We start from the raw sequence: 17,047 nt of genomic DNA on the forward strand, positions 1-17,047 counted from the left end.
TGTGCCACTCAGACATTGTAATTACTCAGATGATAGCTTGTGTTAGTGACATGTTTTACAGTTGTGATAGAAAACAACAGATGTTCTCAACCATCTGAAAACTCATAACACAAGGATATGTTATCAGTTTTCTATCCTATCATCCTGCTGTCAACGTCATCTTATGCGCGGATCAAACAACAATTTACCTCTGACATACACTGGCATGAGTTCCTATCACAAATTTGACTTAATTCTAACTGACTAACATCACATAAACAGATTAAAAAATTAACACATGGAAAAGTTATTGCAACACCCCGCATTTTTCATAGAATGGATATGGTATCATTAACAGCAAAATACCATATCCAAACCTCAATTTAACTTACTATCTGGATAAACAAGGTATCAATTAAACAACAAATCTAAATGCAAAAAGAACGAAGAAAACTTTAGTTTTGTCTGAGAAAAGCAAAAATGGCAAAAATAGACTCCTTCTGTAGTGGACACCTTCTGCAACAAGCACATGATTTTAGTTTCGGGATACTTCATCAAATTTCTGAATCCAATACGCAGGAATCATGAGCCCCGTAAAACCTGCTAAAAATAATGCATGGAGTGCATGAAGGGTCAAAATAATCATACAAAGAAACATAATTATGATATAAACCTAAATGGCTATAAAAACCATAGGTGTTGCGATACTTATTTCCATGTGTACATATCCAGTATTCTAAATATTTATCTGTGACTTGTTTTCAATGGAAACGTATGTAGGGAAGCGATCGTGGCAATACATTTTTCAGGCATATTCATGGTTATGTATAGACAAAATACACCCGGACTACTAAGTATTTGTACAACTGTTAAAGGCTAAATAGTGTTTTGCTCACTCGATCTTGCAGGCTGAAATGACAAGACTGACAAGCTCACCTGATCATGAACTGTGTCGTCAGATGAATCTGTCATTCTTCTTAAATTAATTCAGTGCATATTAATCGAAATAACCTATTTCTGTGAATACGTTTGAGTTCAATTGCAGGGATTCGGTTAATCAAAGACACAGTCTATTGACATTTTCTCACTGATCGACGATGTGCGGCCATGTTGGACCGTATGTTTATGTAGATGACATTACTTGGAAAACTAATATTATGTTGTAAGATGCAACTGTATAAAAAGAAGAAGAAATACATTATTATTCGTAAATAAATCCATAGATATAGTCATATATCTATCTCATTCATAAAAAGTTATAGCAACATTTTAAAGTCACATTTAAGAAAAGATGTGAAAATATACTTCTCTATGTAGAAGTAGTTGTTGATCTACTAGCTTCAAGTTCATTCTCGCTCATTCTCAAGCACTTTGTCGAGGATTGAACGAGATTTTCATGAGAGGATTCTGTGTCAAGTTACATGTGTGTATTGCTGATAAACCGTCTCTGTGAAAAATTGAGTCGCCGATCAGAACATTCGTTCTTCTCTTTTCTTAAATTCAATAGCGTGTCAATCGTGTGTATGGGCACGAGTTCCTCCCAAGAAATGCCTCCACCAGTGGTAGTTCCGCCAGCTTCTGCTCCGCATAAAGGAACAGTGAGTACAAAATACAGCATCACCAAGTCAATATTGATTCTTATATTTGATTTACATTAGGCTTACCAAAAATGCCCGTTTGTTGTTGATGCCCACCCCCACCAAATTAGAATTTATGGCATACAAAATGAGTGTGATCATGTAATGTTTCTGTTTCCATGTTTCATTTTTTCCTGCTTTTTCCGGGCGAGTGAGGGGGATGGATGGGAAATGTTGTCATGTGTATTTTTCTTTTCCCGCTTGTTGGTACAGGTGTTTTTTTTTTTGTTATGTAAACAAATTTATTATTCTCATAAAATATAGTTGCCACATTTAGTACACTATTTTCAGTAAATTCCTAGCGGATCTCATCAACACTTGTCAACAAGAAGAATGGTTTGCTACCATGTGAGACATATTAGAAGCAGAAGTGCAATATATCCTTGCGATATATAACTTCGATCACATAAGCAATATGCTACCATTCACGGGTATCCTACCTTCATATAGGTTTATTCAAGGTTTTAATGTCCAAAATTGATAGTAATCCATTGCGCGAATCTCGCATGGCGTGCCCACCACTGTCGATATCAAAACAGTGTTGCTGGAAGTGATGTCACATAACTTCTATCAGATTGGCTAGGCTGCAGCCTTCGCGGATAGGAATGTAGGGAAGGCTCTTGTCGTCAGAATTATCAGTCACAACGTCCACAGTTATTTCAAGTTAATTAAAAATGTGGGCCTACCTTTAGAATACAGCACCACAAATTTTAAAAATACGTCATAATATCCTTTTACGTAATGTAATGTGATTTTGTTCCAAAGCACGTTCTCGAAACAATGCCCTATGATGCCTGCATGGCAACACGGTTGTCCAGCTCAGCGAGTGCGTATAAGCTCCGCTCGCTGGTGTTTCATCTCTATGATCTATGTCATTGCATAAGCCCAATGATGTTGAGAGTTTCCAGTAGGTATATTCCGGCGGATGCGCAATATTTTGCAAGCACCAGTTTAATATTTTCTTTTTTTCACTTATACGCTCATATTTATTTGTATTACGGGGTGCTGAGGTGTTATGTTTTGTGTATTATTGGATTTTATATTTTTTAAATTTACATATATATTTTTGTTATTTTGTAAATTGCTCCATCACATAGAAAAGTTTTTTTATTAGTATCTTATTTTTTGAAGCGGTAATAATGCATTACACTGGACACGTCAGTCATGTTTGTGCCGGTTCAGTCAATGCATTCTATTTATTAGGATTAATTCAAGAGGCTAGGATCCCTCGTTCCTTAATGCGATCCACATTATCCTTACAGTGTTCCCTACATCACTTTTCTGTCACAAAATCTCCGATTTATATAAAAGCACGTCATTCATGCATGCACCGCCAAATCTACGCCTGACGTCAACAACCCTTTTCAGTTTGAGGCATATCGGCTCATTCCACCTCACACGTTATCTTGTAGATTACGGAATGGGACGAGTGTGCCAAATAAGGCATCGGGTCCATTCGGCAATTGTCCGTAGAATAAAATCACGAGACACCAAGTCTACCCTAAACCTTCGTAATTGTCCGTGACCTATTCGACTCTTTCCGTTCATTTCCGTGACGTCACAGGAATGACTCGATAAATTTGCACATTGTGCAACAGTGTGTGCTTTAGCTCAGTCGGTTAGCTGTCGGGGCTAACAATCGAAGGTCACGGGTCCGCGTTCGACCGGTTCTCACAAACTGGTTGCTTGTCTTAATTACACGTGACCTACGGCAGGGATCGTCCTCACGAGAAGTTGTGGTGCTGTATTCTAAAGGTGCCCAAAATGTGAAATAACAAGTTTTCCACCAGAACGGCAAATAAGTGATGAAAAGTCACAAATTTACATACATGTTTGAACACTGAGAAAATAGTCACTGTTCGATCTCGTCGTGACAGGGGCACCAAAATTCTGAGTGTCGCCGCACAGAACGAATGGGGGTACCGTAAAGAAGATGTACCCAGTGTTGACACTGTGTGTACACTGTGCCCATGGAGTAAAAACAAGAGAGACACAATCTCGAAGTGCATCAGGTACAATTTTTTTGCATTTACAGCATAAGTCTGTCTCACTGATGTCATTGTCAATGAACTATCTCCGAGTCGTCATGATACACTTTCGTGAAGTAACACCGAAGTGCTTGGCTTTGGAGAATTCGTGACATCAGTAGATTTCGAGCAGACTTCTTAGCACTGGTTTTAGTTTTGGAAATGCCGACCCTCTTCTTTGGTGCTGGCTTATCAGTTTTGTGGGAAATGATCTTTTCCAAAACGCTGTCTTCTGTAATCGCCTTTCCCCTGACCACGGCGCTCAGAACTTCTTTTTTTAGTTGGCACAGATTTCTTTGAGAGTACATTTTCTTTGTCTTTGAAGAATTCCTCTGCAGTTGTCTCATCTCATGACCTAGATCCCTGCTTGTTGATTCCACTGACTTCATTGGGAGACATCCTAGAATCACTAACTGGCGACTTGAAAACAGTAGACGTCGCAAAGTTGATCGTAGCTGTCGCCGATTTGTCAAAGGGATATATACCACACTTCCTAAATTCCTAAATGAAGACTGCAAATTTGCTGGTGTTAGTGCGAGATTATATGCTCTACAACCCAGTTCACACACAGAATGCTTGTCAACAGAGCTTGATGCATGGTCCTGCATATGTTTGTGGCGTAGATTGTTATAAATCTTGGCAAAGGGTCCGAAGCAGCCAACATCCATAGGTTGTAATACATGGGATGTATGTACCGGCAATACAAACAGGATTATGTGATTATCACGTGCCCAGTTGATCAGAGGAAGAGATACGTGTGACTTATGGCCATCATATAGTACAAGTAGTGGATAATCTGCAGATGCCGCGACAGCATGTTTCAAGAAATGGTCCTGTAGGTACTGCTGGAAAATCTCGCTGTTTGACCAACCGGAATCACTAACGGTGCCGGTTGATCCAGATGTACATCCTGTCATCAGGTCATCGCGCATCCGTTGCCCCTTGAAGACAAAGTATGGTGGAATGGATTGTCCAGCAGCACTTCCGCAACCAATAACGGTTGCTGTACTTGATCGAGGGGATAAAACTGCAACTGGTGTAGACTGGCTGGATGAAATGACTGATGGAGGAGAGTGGTTCTCGACAAGACCTTTCTCGTCAACATTGTAGATCACGATGAGGGCTGTTCTTCAAGTTGTATTCATTCATAATGTGTCCAAGCTCTCGCCAGTAGCGATGTTACAGTTTCTTCAGATGTTGCTTTAAGCCGCTGTAGTTCTAGTGAACGTGGTTTCTTCACATGTAGGTCAGGCCATCTCTTCATGAAACTGTAAAACCACTGAAGTGATAGGGGCTTGTCGTCATGTGACTTCTTTCCCAGATGAATGGCAACATCTGTAGCTAGAGTGGTAACTTCCGCTTGAGTGTACCCATATCCAAAGTTGGCCATAGCATCAATATGTGACACCAATCCCTTTTCTCCTTCCATAGACAAAAGCGGGTCCCGTCCAACTGTACAATAGTCAATAGAAATCTTGCCACTTATACAATCATGGAGTGTTGCAAAGGGAACAGAGAATGTACTGGCAGCTTTCCTGATAGCCATGCCATCCAAAACGGCAGTGTAGGCCTTATCAAGTGCTTCAGACAAATATTGCCTATATTGACCTCTCCCAGTCTTTTCTCCATCAAGCAGAACCTATAAAATAAAATTATACCAACCTGCATTCCTTTATTACTCACATGAAACGTACGAAATTTATGTACAAAGAGGATAAGAGATGGCCCTACTGGGCTTCCATAGTTTTAAAATTCGGCAATAGCTGCCGGACCCAGGTCATGTGACGTTTATAGTGACAAGGTAAACAAAGCAGACGATGGGTCTCACACAGATATACTTCATGTCATTACGTAATTATTTGCATTTTATATGGGTCGAAAAAGTTACATTAGTGATCTATGATTGGTTATGTATATTTTGTAGTATATTTGCAATAACTTACGTTGGTTAACTTGTCACGAAGCATATTTTGGTCCAGGCGAAAAAAATCGGTGTCGGCAGAAGATCAAAGCGCCAGGTAACGTCATATCTCGAGATAACGTCATAACCGCGAGAATAAGCATTCAAAATGGCCGATCGAAGTTATGTTACGATCGAAGTTATATGATCACACGATATAGTAGCTCAGATTAGTCTTACTAAGGTACTCTACTGTCCAAACAAAAGTGGCCAAGAAAGACACAATCTTCAGTGGTTATAAAATGTCTTGGCCGCTGTATACCTACCATGGAAGCATGTTACTCTCGGTGGCCCATTTGGAGTTGAGTTCTTGATGAGTAAATTATATATGGTTGAATGGATATACATCCCAAAAGCTAACAGATAAACAGAGTAGGTTCACAGGGCTATATCTTGGGGTGACAGAGGCCATTCCAGGTCTGCAGCAGATGTCAGAACAAATTCCCATTTACGTACAAGTTTCCAAAATTTGGTTATTTCAACTAATGTTTTTGCTCTGTAGAGGTGCATTTGTCATCTTAGTGACGTCATTCATCAATAATGGGGGCCTATGACTGAAGAGAAAATATTTTGTCATGGTTAAGACTGTAGTTTAAATCGGTGTAGTAAGTGCATTGAGTGCAAGGTTGAAATGTCTCAGATAAATATCCCATAAATTATTTCATCTATTTCCATCTCAACCATTTTTAAAGTAAGAAGAAAAACATCATTCTCTGTTTGTAACATGCTGACACTGGTGTGACCTTATGTTTATGAGACCAGGCTATTGTTGTGACAAGCACCAAGCATTCAGCGTAAATGGAAGTCAATCAATATGACCTGAATTGTTGCAAGTGTCAGTACTGTTTATGTAACTTGTAAGTGTGACTGTGGTGTGGAGTTATCATTTATCTGTATTAGGTCACAGCAAATTGATTATTTGTATGTAGGAATTTCTGCTACCTGTGTTTATTACTTCTCCTTTGTCTTTGGTAATATGTGTTTCTCTATTTGATTCCTTGTATGAATTTGCTGGGGTTCCAGATAATGTTGTGAGCCATTGAGTATTTCCTCACAAATCATCATTCATGCTGGGTACTGATGCTGGGACCTATTACACAAATGAATAGGTGTTTAAAATGTATAATACAGCTTAAAATGCCTGTTCGGTTAATTATTAATTTGCTGCTTCACGTGCTAAGCATTGCTTAAACTCACACATGTCATATACTGGTGAAATTAACAAATAGCATCATTGTATGCATTATTCATTATACTGAAATATATGTTTGTGTGATGCCTGTAAATGGACATTTTTAAGGGAATACAGGTGCAAACTTAACAGGTTGTACAGTGTGATGACTTGCTAATTTGGTGCTATGTCAAATATATTGGGTCATGGTGAATTAAGTTTATCAGGAGTACTGTTGCACCTGCTGATTATTCCCCCCATCAGCGATGTTATTCTATGGTGATTATGATACTAACAGTTGTTGCTGGTGGTCATAATGGAAATACCTGTATCATTACATGTCATCTTGATGTAAATAACCAGCAACTTCCTGAGTTGTTAAACTGATAGATCCTAAATGAACACACAAAAACATGTGGAATATGTTCATGCATATCAGCAGACTGAGAGGGATATTCAGGGGAAATAGTTATAGGCTCCGTCCATCCGAATTGGAATATCTTTGCATATTTGGTACCTAGGTTCATCACAGTAAGCGAAAGGTCTCATTTGGGTTTGGTGAGCTTGGCCTTTATGTCAAGGTCGTAAGGGGACTTAAATGTTTTACCCTTGTCAACGAGATGTCTCAAGATCTGTTCTCTGAAATTTCTTCATATTCAACAAGAAGCTTCATTTAAGGAAGGTGCAGGGCTCAGTCGATTTTGCGGATGTTCACTTAATTTTCAAGGTCACAGCGACACTTTGAAGATTTCAGCACGTTAAACTGCATGTTAAGCTTGTCAAGAGTGGTTCACTGGATTTTCTTCCTCGACTTTCAAGTTTCTCTTGAGTGTTTTTTGATAAAGAATTTCTTTATTTCTATTTTTGCATATTTCATACACAATGACTTTCATGTCAAGGTGAAAGTGAGTCATGAAAATATTTGTGTGTTTGAACAACTACAGAGCACGATATCAAGAGAGGTTGACTGGTCATGTTTTTGTTGACATTTAACTTCATCCTGAACTACCACCTTCAATTCTTGTTGTAATTTCTTTTCTATCGCAGTTTCAACTTGTTAACCTGTTAACCATTACAAGTTATATATTACACAGTGGCCACTGACCTTCCGTGAAATGCCACAAAGATTGTTTACTTAATACACAATAGGAAAAGACTAACTTAATACAGGAAATTTATAAAAGTGAAACAGCACATGTGATGGAAAAGTTACCTGCACTTGGTGCAGCCTGACAATAAAAGTTACCTGCACTGGGTGCAGCCTGACAATAAAAGTTACCTGCATTGGGTGCAGCCTGACAATAAAAGTTACCTGCACTGGGTGCAGCCTGACAATAAATGTTACCTGCATTGGGTGCAGCCTGACAATAAAAGTTACCTGCATTGGTTGCAGCCTGACAATAAAATTTACCTGCATTGGGAGCAGCCTGACAATACGAGTTACCTGCATTGGGAGCAGCCTGACAATAAATGTTACCTGCATTGGGAGCAGCCTGACAATAAAAGTTACCTGCATTGGGAGCAGCCTGACAATAAAAGTTACCTGCATTGGGAGCAGCCTGACAATAAAAGTTACCTGTATTGGGAGCAGCCTGACAATAAATGTTACCTGCATTGGGAGCAGCCTGACAATAAAAGTTACCTGCATTGGGAGCAGCCTGACAATAAAAGTTACCTGCACTGGGTGCAGCCTGACAATAAAAGTTACCTGCATTGGGTGCAGCCTGACAATAAAAGTTACCTGCACTGGGAGCAGCCTGACAATAAAAGTTACCTGCATTGGGTGCAGCCTGACAATAAAAGTTACCTGCATTGGGAGCAGCCTGACAGTAAAAGTTACCTGCTTGACAATAAAAGTTACTTGCATTGGGAGCAGCCTGACAGTAAAATTTACCTGCATTGGGAGCAGCCTGACAATAAAAGTTACCTGCATTGGGAGTAGCCTGATAATAAAAGTTACCTGCACTGGGTGCAGCCTGACAATAAAAGTTACCTGCATTGGGTGCAGCCTGACAATAAAAGTTACCTGCACTGGGTGCAGCCTGACAATAAATGTTACCTGCATTGGGTGCAGCCTGACAATAAAAGTTACCTGCATTGGTTGCAGCCTGACAATAAAATTTACCTGCATTGGGAGCAGCCTGACAATAAAAGTTACCTGCATTGGGAGCAGCCTGACAATAAAAGTTACCTGCACTGGGAGCAGCCTGACAATAAAAGTTACCTGCATTGGGTGCAGCCTGACAATAAAAGTTACCTGCATTGGGAGCAGCCTGACAGTAAAAGTTACCTGCTTGACAATAAAAGTTACTTGCATTGGGAGCAGCCTGACAGTAAAATTTACCTGCATTGGGAGCAGCCTGACAATAAAAGTTACCTGCATTGGGAGTAGCCTGACAATAAAAGTTACCTGCATTGGGAGCAGCCTGACAATAAAAGTTGCATGCATTGGGAGCAGCCTGACAATAAAAGTTGCATGCATTGGGAGCAGCCTGACAATACAAGTTACCTGCACTGGGAGCAGCCTGACAGTAAAATTTACCTGCATTGGGAGCAGCCTGACAATAAAAGTTACCTGCATTGGGAGTAGCCTGACAATAAAAGTTACCTGCATTGGGAGCAGCCTGACAATACAAGTTACCTGCATTGGGAGCAGCCTGACAGTAAAATTTACCTGCATTGGGAGCAGCCTGACAATAAAAGTTACCTGCATTGGGAGTAGCCTGACAATAAAAGTTACCTGCATTGGGAGCAGCCTGACAATAAAAGTTACCTGCATTGGGAGCAGCCTGACAATAAAAGTTGCATGCATTGGGAGCAGCCTGACAATACAAGTTACCTGCACTGGGAGCAGCCTGACAATAAAAGTTACCTGCATTGGGAGTAGCCTGACAATAAAAGTTACTTGCATTGGGAGTAACCTGACAATAAAAGTTACCTGCATTGGGAGCAGCCTGACAATAAAAGTTACCTGCATTAGGAGCAACCTGACAGTAAAACGTACATGCATTGGGAGCAGCCTGACAATACGAGTTACCTGCATTGGGAGCAGCCTGACAATAAATGTTACCTGCATTGGGAGCAGCCTGACAATAAAAGTTACCTGCACTGGGAGCAGCCTGACAATAAAAGTTACCTGCATTGGGTGCAGCCTGACAATAAAAGTTACCTGCATTGGGAGCAGCCTGACAGTAAAAGTTACCTGCTTGACAATAAAAGTTACTTGCATTGGGAGCAGCCTGACAGTAAAATTTACCTGCATTGGGAGCAGCCTGACAATAAAGTTACCTGCATTGGGAATTAGCCTGACAATAAAAGTTACCTGCATTGGGGAGCAGCCTGACAATAAAAGTTGCATGCATTGGGAGCAGCCTGACAATACAAGTTACCTGCACTGGGAGCAGCCTGACAATAAAAGTTACCTGCATTGGGAGTAGCCTGACAATAAAAGTTACTTGCATTGGGAGTAACCTGACAATAAAAGTTACCTGCATTGGGAGCAGCCTGACAATAAAAGTTACCTGCATTAGGAGCAACCTGACAGTAAAACGTACATGCATTGGGAGCAGCCTGACAATACGAGTTACCTGCATTGGGAGCAGCCTGACAATAAATGTTACCTGCATTGGGAGCAGCCTGACAATAAAAGTTACCTGCATTGGGAGCAGCCTGACAATAAAAGTTACCTGCATTGGGAGCAGCCTGACAATAAAAGTTACCTGTATTGGGAGCAGCCTGACAATAAATGTTACCTGCATTGGGAGCAGCCTGACAATAAAAGTTACCTGCATTGGGAGCAGCCTGACAATAAAAGTTACCTGCATTGGTTGCAGCCTGACAATAAAAGTTACCTGCATTGGGAGCAGCCTGACAATAAAAGTTACCTGCATTGGGAGCAGCCTGACAATAAAAGTTACCTGCATTGGGAGCAGCCTGACAATAAAAGTTACCTGCATTGGGAGCAGCCTGACAATAAAAGTTACCTGCATTGGGAGCAGCCTGACAATAAAAGTTACCTGCATTGGGAGCAGCCTGACAATAAAAGTTACCTGCAACAGCAATATTTTACCTGCAATGGTGCAGCCTGGATGCAACAAAATCGTTCCCTAATGTTCCATATTTTTTTTAGTGTTACTGCATTTTTAACATCTCTGAAACTATAATGCCAATTGAGATGAACCTTGTATGATCACAGCTATGGTATCTTTAAACATTGATCGCTGAATTCAATACAACAATAAACTTAGTGATATTTCTTCCCAATTCCAGTGAGCTACAGAAACCCAAACTGCCATGGTGTAAACATGTATGTAACAGTCAGAGTGGTAGTCCACATGCAGGGTTACCTGTTTGTTGGCAATGTTTACTCATCTGAACAGGGAGAACATAGTAGTAGGATGGGTCCTATAAAGCCAGAAATTATACTTGCCCTCAGGATACCTTTAACATTAGACAAGCTGACTGTGCATCCCGGTCAAGGATATGTCACTGGTCCTTCAATTTTACTGTTCTTTCAGCTTGACCCACATGGGTACAATGTGTGAAGCCCATTTCTGGTGTCCCCTGCCGTGATATTGCTGGAATATTGCTAAAAAGCGGCGTAAAACCATATTCACTCTCTCACTTTCAGCTTGATCAGACCTTCAGTCAATGTACAGTGAAACCTGCCAACACCGGCACCTGTCTAATCCGGCACACTGTCAAAACCGGCATAAAATGTTGGTCCCGCCCTTTTACAACGATATTATGATCATTAAACCATTGTCTAATGCGGCACCTGTCTATTCCGTATTCCGGCATGACTTTCCGGTCCCAACAGGCAATTATAGTGTAATTTACACTGTCTAAACCGGCATGAGTATGAGCAGTCCAAACAAGGACCCATAATCCAATCCACTAATTAATCCTCTTGACACGCTAGATAATCAGGAAGTGGTGATAGCACAGTGAATCAAACGCTCTAAGTCGGCATGGGTATGAGCAGTCCAATTAAGGTCCCTTAATCCAATACACTCCTCTCGGTACGCTAGACTGAGAGACTGACGAGTGTAAATGGCAGCCATGTTGGAAAATGACAGTCCCTGTCTAATCCAGCACCCTGTCTAATCCGTCATTTTATTTTGGTCCCGTGGTTTAGACAGGTTTCACAGTATATTAAGTTTGAAAACATTGGTAGTTGATGGTAATAAATCAAACTTTGTGTTGAGTTTATTATAGTTTTGAAAAAGGTGAATGGATATTCTTCTTGTCTAAGCTTGAATATTATTTGAGAAGTTCATCACAGATATAGTATCTGTATTTTCCTTCACCAACTTTGTGATCTTAACTCAGCTAAGACTATGATCTTGAAGAGGCAATCTACAGCCTTATGAACCTAGAGAATAGTTTGTTGGCTCAGCCTGTTCGGGCCTAGTTTACTATGCAGCTGATAATTTCATGAGACGGTTGTCCTTGGGATTCATATTAACGCTAATTCAATATGCCGACAAAATTTGCTTAGTGATAAGAGTACCCATGGGGAGAATGCGTGTTATGTTTATAGTGTGACTTTCGATTGAAGGACTCACCATTGTTGTTGGGGAGGGAACTATAGTTTGTGAATGCTGAACCAAGTTGCTGGGAATGTGTAGGTAGAACTTTGATCCTTGTAATGAGTTAGTAGATACTGAACTTTGTTCCTTGTGATGTGTTGGTAGATACTGAAACTTTCCCCTAGGGATGTGTTGGTAGATACTGAAACATTTCCCTAGGGATGTGTTTGTAGATACTGAAACATTTCCTTAGGGATGTGTTGGTAGATACTGAAACTTTCCCCTAGGGATGTGTTGGTAGATACTGAAACATTTCCCTAGGGATGTGTTGGTAGATACTGAAACATTTCCTTAGGGATGTGTTGGTAGATACTGAAACTTTTCCCTAGGGATGTGTTGGTAGATACTGAAACTTGGTGCTAGGGATGTGTTGGTAGATACTGAAACTTTTCCCAAGGGATGTGTTGGTAGATACTGAAACATTTCCCTAGGGATGTGTTGGTAGATACTGAAACTTTTCCCTAGGGATGTGTTGGTAGATACTGAAACTTTTCCCAAGGGATGTGTTGGTAGATACTGAAACTTTTCCCAAGGGATGTGTTGGTAGATACTGAAACTTGGTGCTAGGGGTGTGTTGGTAGATACTGAAACTTGGTGCTAGGGGTGTGTTGGTAGACACTGAAACTTTTCCCAAGGGATGTGTTGGTAGATACTGAAACTTTTCCCTAGGGATGTGTTGGTAGATACTGAAACTTGGTGCTAGGGGTGTGTTGGTAGATACTGAAACTTGGTGCTAGGGGTGTGTTGGTAGATACTGAAACTTGGTGCTAGGGGTGTGTTGGTAGATACTGAAACTTGTTGGATCTTTTTGGACAGAGTAATTGTGCAGTGTAGACATTGATATATAAAGTGGTGCATTGAAATGTGAACTGGGAAGGACACATTGAAGACAACATCAGGGGACTGTGTGGCGTGTATTAATCACAAATGGTGCAATAAAAGTAAATCATATTTACATTTGTATAACCATGTTTATCTTGTGTTGATTACACAGGGAAGTACATACCACTCGATCAACCATTTCCCTCTTCTTAAGATTTGGTACAGATAGACTTCTATATAAACCTCCACATAAGTCACAATACATCCGGCAACCACATGTGCAGTGTATTCCTTCAGTCAATTCATGTACAAAGAAACACTTATCAACAAACTTGGTCAATAAGTGTTGAAACTTAAGATATAACATCACTAAACATATGATATTTAAATGCATAGATTACGATTACTGTATGTATTTTCTCATAAACTAAGCCTGAAATTGCACACTTCCTACAAATCTCTGATTCGGTTCAAACATACCCAATAAAATAGCTTTTATTTTGATGCTGTGATTGAAAAAGATATATCTTTACAAATTATTTTATTAGAGACATTATTTTAGAATATTGCAGTGTCTTAGTTGCAAAGGTTAATGATATATTTGAAATAATCTGAAATAATCTGTAGGATTGTTGGATATTACTGAGGGGTGGAACTATGTGACTTGTCCCTGACAAGGTTCAATTACAAACTATGGTCAATTTCCAGGAAATGGTATTTTTCATGAGTCAAAGGAAGGATACATGTATCCATTCTGTGTCAACTAAAGTTCATTTCCAGGTGTCACTAGCAGTAAACTGACCATAGTTACTATAAATAATTGAGTTGATGCATCGTCAATAGCACACAATTCGCTGAAATTACTGTAAACAATATTGAATTAAAATATTTAATAGAATTATAAAATAGGCTAAAACATAAATCAAGACATACAGACACATTATATTATCTTAAGATTATAAGCTGACAGTATAACTACATGGTCAAATTGCACATTTATATCCGGATTCGTTGGCATGGTATTTTGGGTGTTACATGCACTTGGTAATGACTTCATATTCAAATACATGCTATTTTCTTGTGTGACATTTTAGGTTCTCCAATTGCATGCAAATTCCACATCTTCAGGGACACTTGTGTAATCAGTGCACTTGCTGGTGAATCATCATGGAAGCCAAAGAAGAACTTGAAGCGAGCATTGCAGTAAAACTTCAGAAAAGGACAGGCTATATATTCAAATGTTTAGATGTCATCATTTCATCATTTCAAGAAGTTCCCAATTTTCCTGGGTGAGGCCTGCAAAACCCAGACCAGTGGAACAGTGTTCACGAATAGTGTTTCAAAGTCCCAGGACATTGGGTCCTGTAAGTTTAAGATGTCTGTCTGACCCATTGAAAATTCAAAGGACCCATAGAATAAAATTAAACACACATTTCAGATTTAACATTTCTTATAATTGGCTTTGAAATTATTAACAAACATAAGAAAAATTAAGATAAAATAAACAGCAAACAAGTGTCACATGTCATATATAACAACTTCAGTCAAAGTATACAGTCGGACACTGGGGCCGGTGGGTTGTAGACTTCTATCAGACCGTTGGCAAATCTGCCGGATTTGTCAGAGGGTCAGACACTATTCGCGAACACTGGGTGGAAGGGTGGTCCCTCCCATACCATTCCCTGACAGCATTGTGGTTGTTACCCTGTAGTGACCAGTGATGGGACACAGGGAAGTCTAAAACACAAAACACTAAGTGACTTTTTGGCTAAAAATGCAATAAAACTGGTCTCAGATATTTTCTGACATGTTGTCATTAACATTCTATTACAATAAATGCTCTGGATCTATTTGCGACACTAGATTTGTTTTGGAACTAATGGAAGTTATATGGCCGTTCCTTTCTCTCTTATGACAAGTCCCTGCAGAAGCATCATTTCTCGTGCTCATGTGAAATTTGTTTGAACAGCTATTTTATTCCTAATGCCATTCAAATTTGGTTCCCAGGGATGCTGAGGTGGCAAATAAATCCCAGTATTTATGATAATAGTCTGAAGATAACGAGAAATGATACATCAGATAATCAAAGATGGCATAGTCCTGAGGAATTATGGATGTGGCTTGTACCCAGCTATCTTTTCACAGAAAGCTCAATCCAAGATGGTGTCATTAATATTGTATATGCAGATATGACATCTTGCAGTTCAAGTAGACAGCTGACATTTATATGCTTTATGGGGAAGACAGATGACAATAGATAATTAATTCTTTTAATAAACTGGAGATGGATTTTGTAATGTTTTTGGCAGCCAGTTTGGACCTCGCTTGATAGTGGAGCATGAAGAGATGTCATCTGTGTGTAATTGCTTCATGAATAGACATAACTGGTGTAGTGGTTGTTAAGAACATATTGGCCGGACTCTTGACCATGTTTGCTGCATTGTTTACCGTTGATGTTGGCCAGATATGATTGGGTGGCCTGTGTTTCTCAGCACACGAAAGGTAATTCAGTTTATTGGGGTCCCTCCTATTGCAGCGTCATGCACTCCTGAGAGAAAGCATACTCATGGGGTCAGATGAGTGGCCTGGAGCACTTACAAGAGACAGTGGGATGTTTAGTGCTGTGAGGCTTAGATCAAGCTCAGCATTTCCTATAATACACATGTGACATTTACCTTTAACACTTGGCTTAAGGACAAGGGCCTCCTTTCATTCATGCTCAGTGTCTAACAATGCTATGTACTGGGACATCAGGAGGCAACAGTTTTGTTCCAGATACCACTAGCTTGTCTGGGGGAAGATGGTTCATATGCTGTCCCTCTGGCTGTGATCATGAAATGTGATGGAAAAGATGAAGTTCTTTTTCATGAGAATGATGCTCATTTCCTCTTGACAACAAGTGCATGGAGAAAGATGCTTGCCAGACTGGTAACGTAACTGATGATGTTTCGAATCATAGGAACACAAACTATACCATATGAGTATCGTTATTTAGGTTTCTGACAGAATCTTGGTAAGTGTAGACCTTGCATGTCTGAACATCACTTCCAAGATCGAGAGTATCTGTTAGAATCACCCCACTTGGGATCACTTGGCTTATTCAAGTTCAAACTACACAGTATCTCATACTGCAGTGGAATAGGGATATTGCATGACTTGTCTGTTAACCGTGTAATGCCAAATGCCAATGCATATAGTTAGTTACACCGTTTTTTTAGACTGGCTATTGTGCACTTCGTCCTGAAGACAAAAGCAAACAAAATACAATTTGAGCAATTACATCTGGTTGACAGCTTGCACATGGTGATGGTATGTCAAGTCGCATGCACAAGACTTAACCAGTGTGGATTCTGGATAGTCTAGAACTTAGGAGCCACACTTCCATCTATATAAAATAAGCTGTGTATGTCTGGGTGTGGAGTGCTAACACCACCAAGTCAGGCTGCAAATTGAAGACAACCCAGTTTGGCCAGATCAGTGGAGTGTTGCTCTTAATCAGTGTTTGTCGCTGAACTCAGGGGTTGTTCATCCTTCTATTCAAGGGTTGTTCATCCCACTATTCAGGGGTTGTTCAGCCCTCTATTCAGGGGTTGTTCATCCTTCTAAAAAGGGGTTGTTCATCCCTCTATTCAGGGAATCATCCCTCTATTCAGGGGTTCATCCTTCTATTCAGGGGTTGTTCATCCCACTATTCAGGGGTTGTTCAGCCATCTATTCAGGGGTTGTTCATCCTTCTATTCAGGGGTTGTTCATCCCTCTATTCAGGGGTTGTTCATCCTTCTATTCAGGGGTTGTTCATCCCTCTATTCAGGGGTTGTTCATCCCTCTATTCAGGGGTTGTTCATCCTTCTATTCAGGGG

The 17,047-nt window shown here is 40.1% G+C and overlaps 2 protein-coding genes across 2 annotated transcripts in view; one reads left to right on the forward strand and one right to left on the reverse strand.

The window, feature by feature from the left end:
- The window catches only part of LOC124254919 (NIPA-like protein 2), a 43,318-nt gene extending 42,225 nt beyond the window's left edge, over window positions 1-1,093 (reverse strand). Inside the window, exon 1 of the mRNA XM_046688762.1 lies at window positions 916-1,093. Within this exon, the coding sequence (XP_046544718.1) occupies window positions 916-951 (36 nt within the window). The 5' untranslated portion in view covers window positions 952-1,093. The remainder of the gene's footprint in view (window positions 1-915) is intronic.
- A 247-nt stretch (window positions 1,094-1,340) lies between these two features.
- The window catches only part of LOC124254921 (acyl-protein thioesterase 1-like), a 57,004-nt gene continuing 41,297 nt past the window's right edge, over window positions 1,341-17,047 (forward strand). Inside the window, exon 1 of the mRNA XM_046688765.1 lies at window positions 1,341-1,577. Within this exon, the coding sequence (XP_046544721.1) occupies window positions 1,401-1,577 (177 nt within the window). The 5' untranslated portion in view covers window positions 1,341-1,400. The remainder of the gene's footprint in view (window positions 1,578-17,047) is intronic.

This window comes from Haliotis rubra, unplaced genomic scaffold, assembly GCF_003918875.1.
Source record: "Haliotis rubra isolate DU_JTF1 unplaced genomic scaffold, ASM391887v1 Scf587, whole genome shotgun sequence".
Classification (NCBI taxonomy): Eukaryota; Metazoa; Mollusca; class Gastropoda; order Lepetellida; family Haliotidae; genus Haliotis; species Haliotis rubra.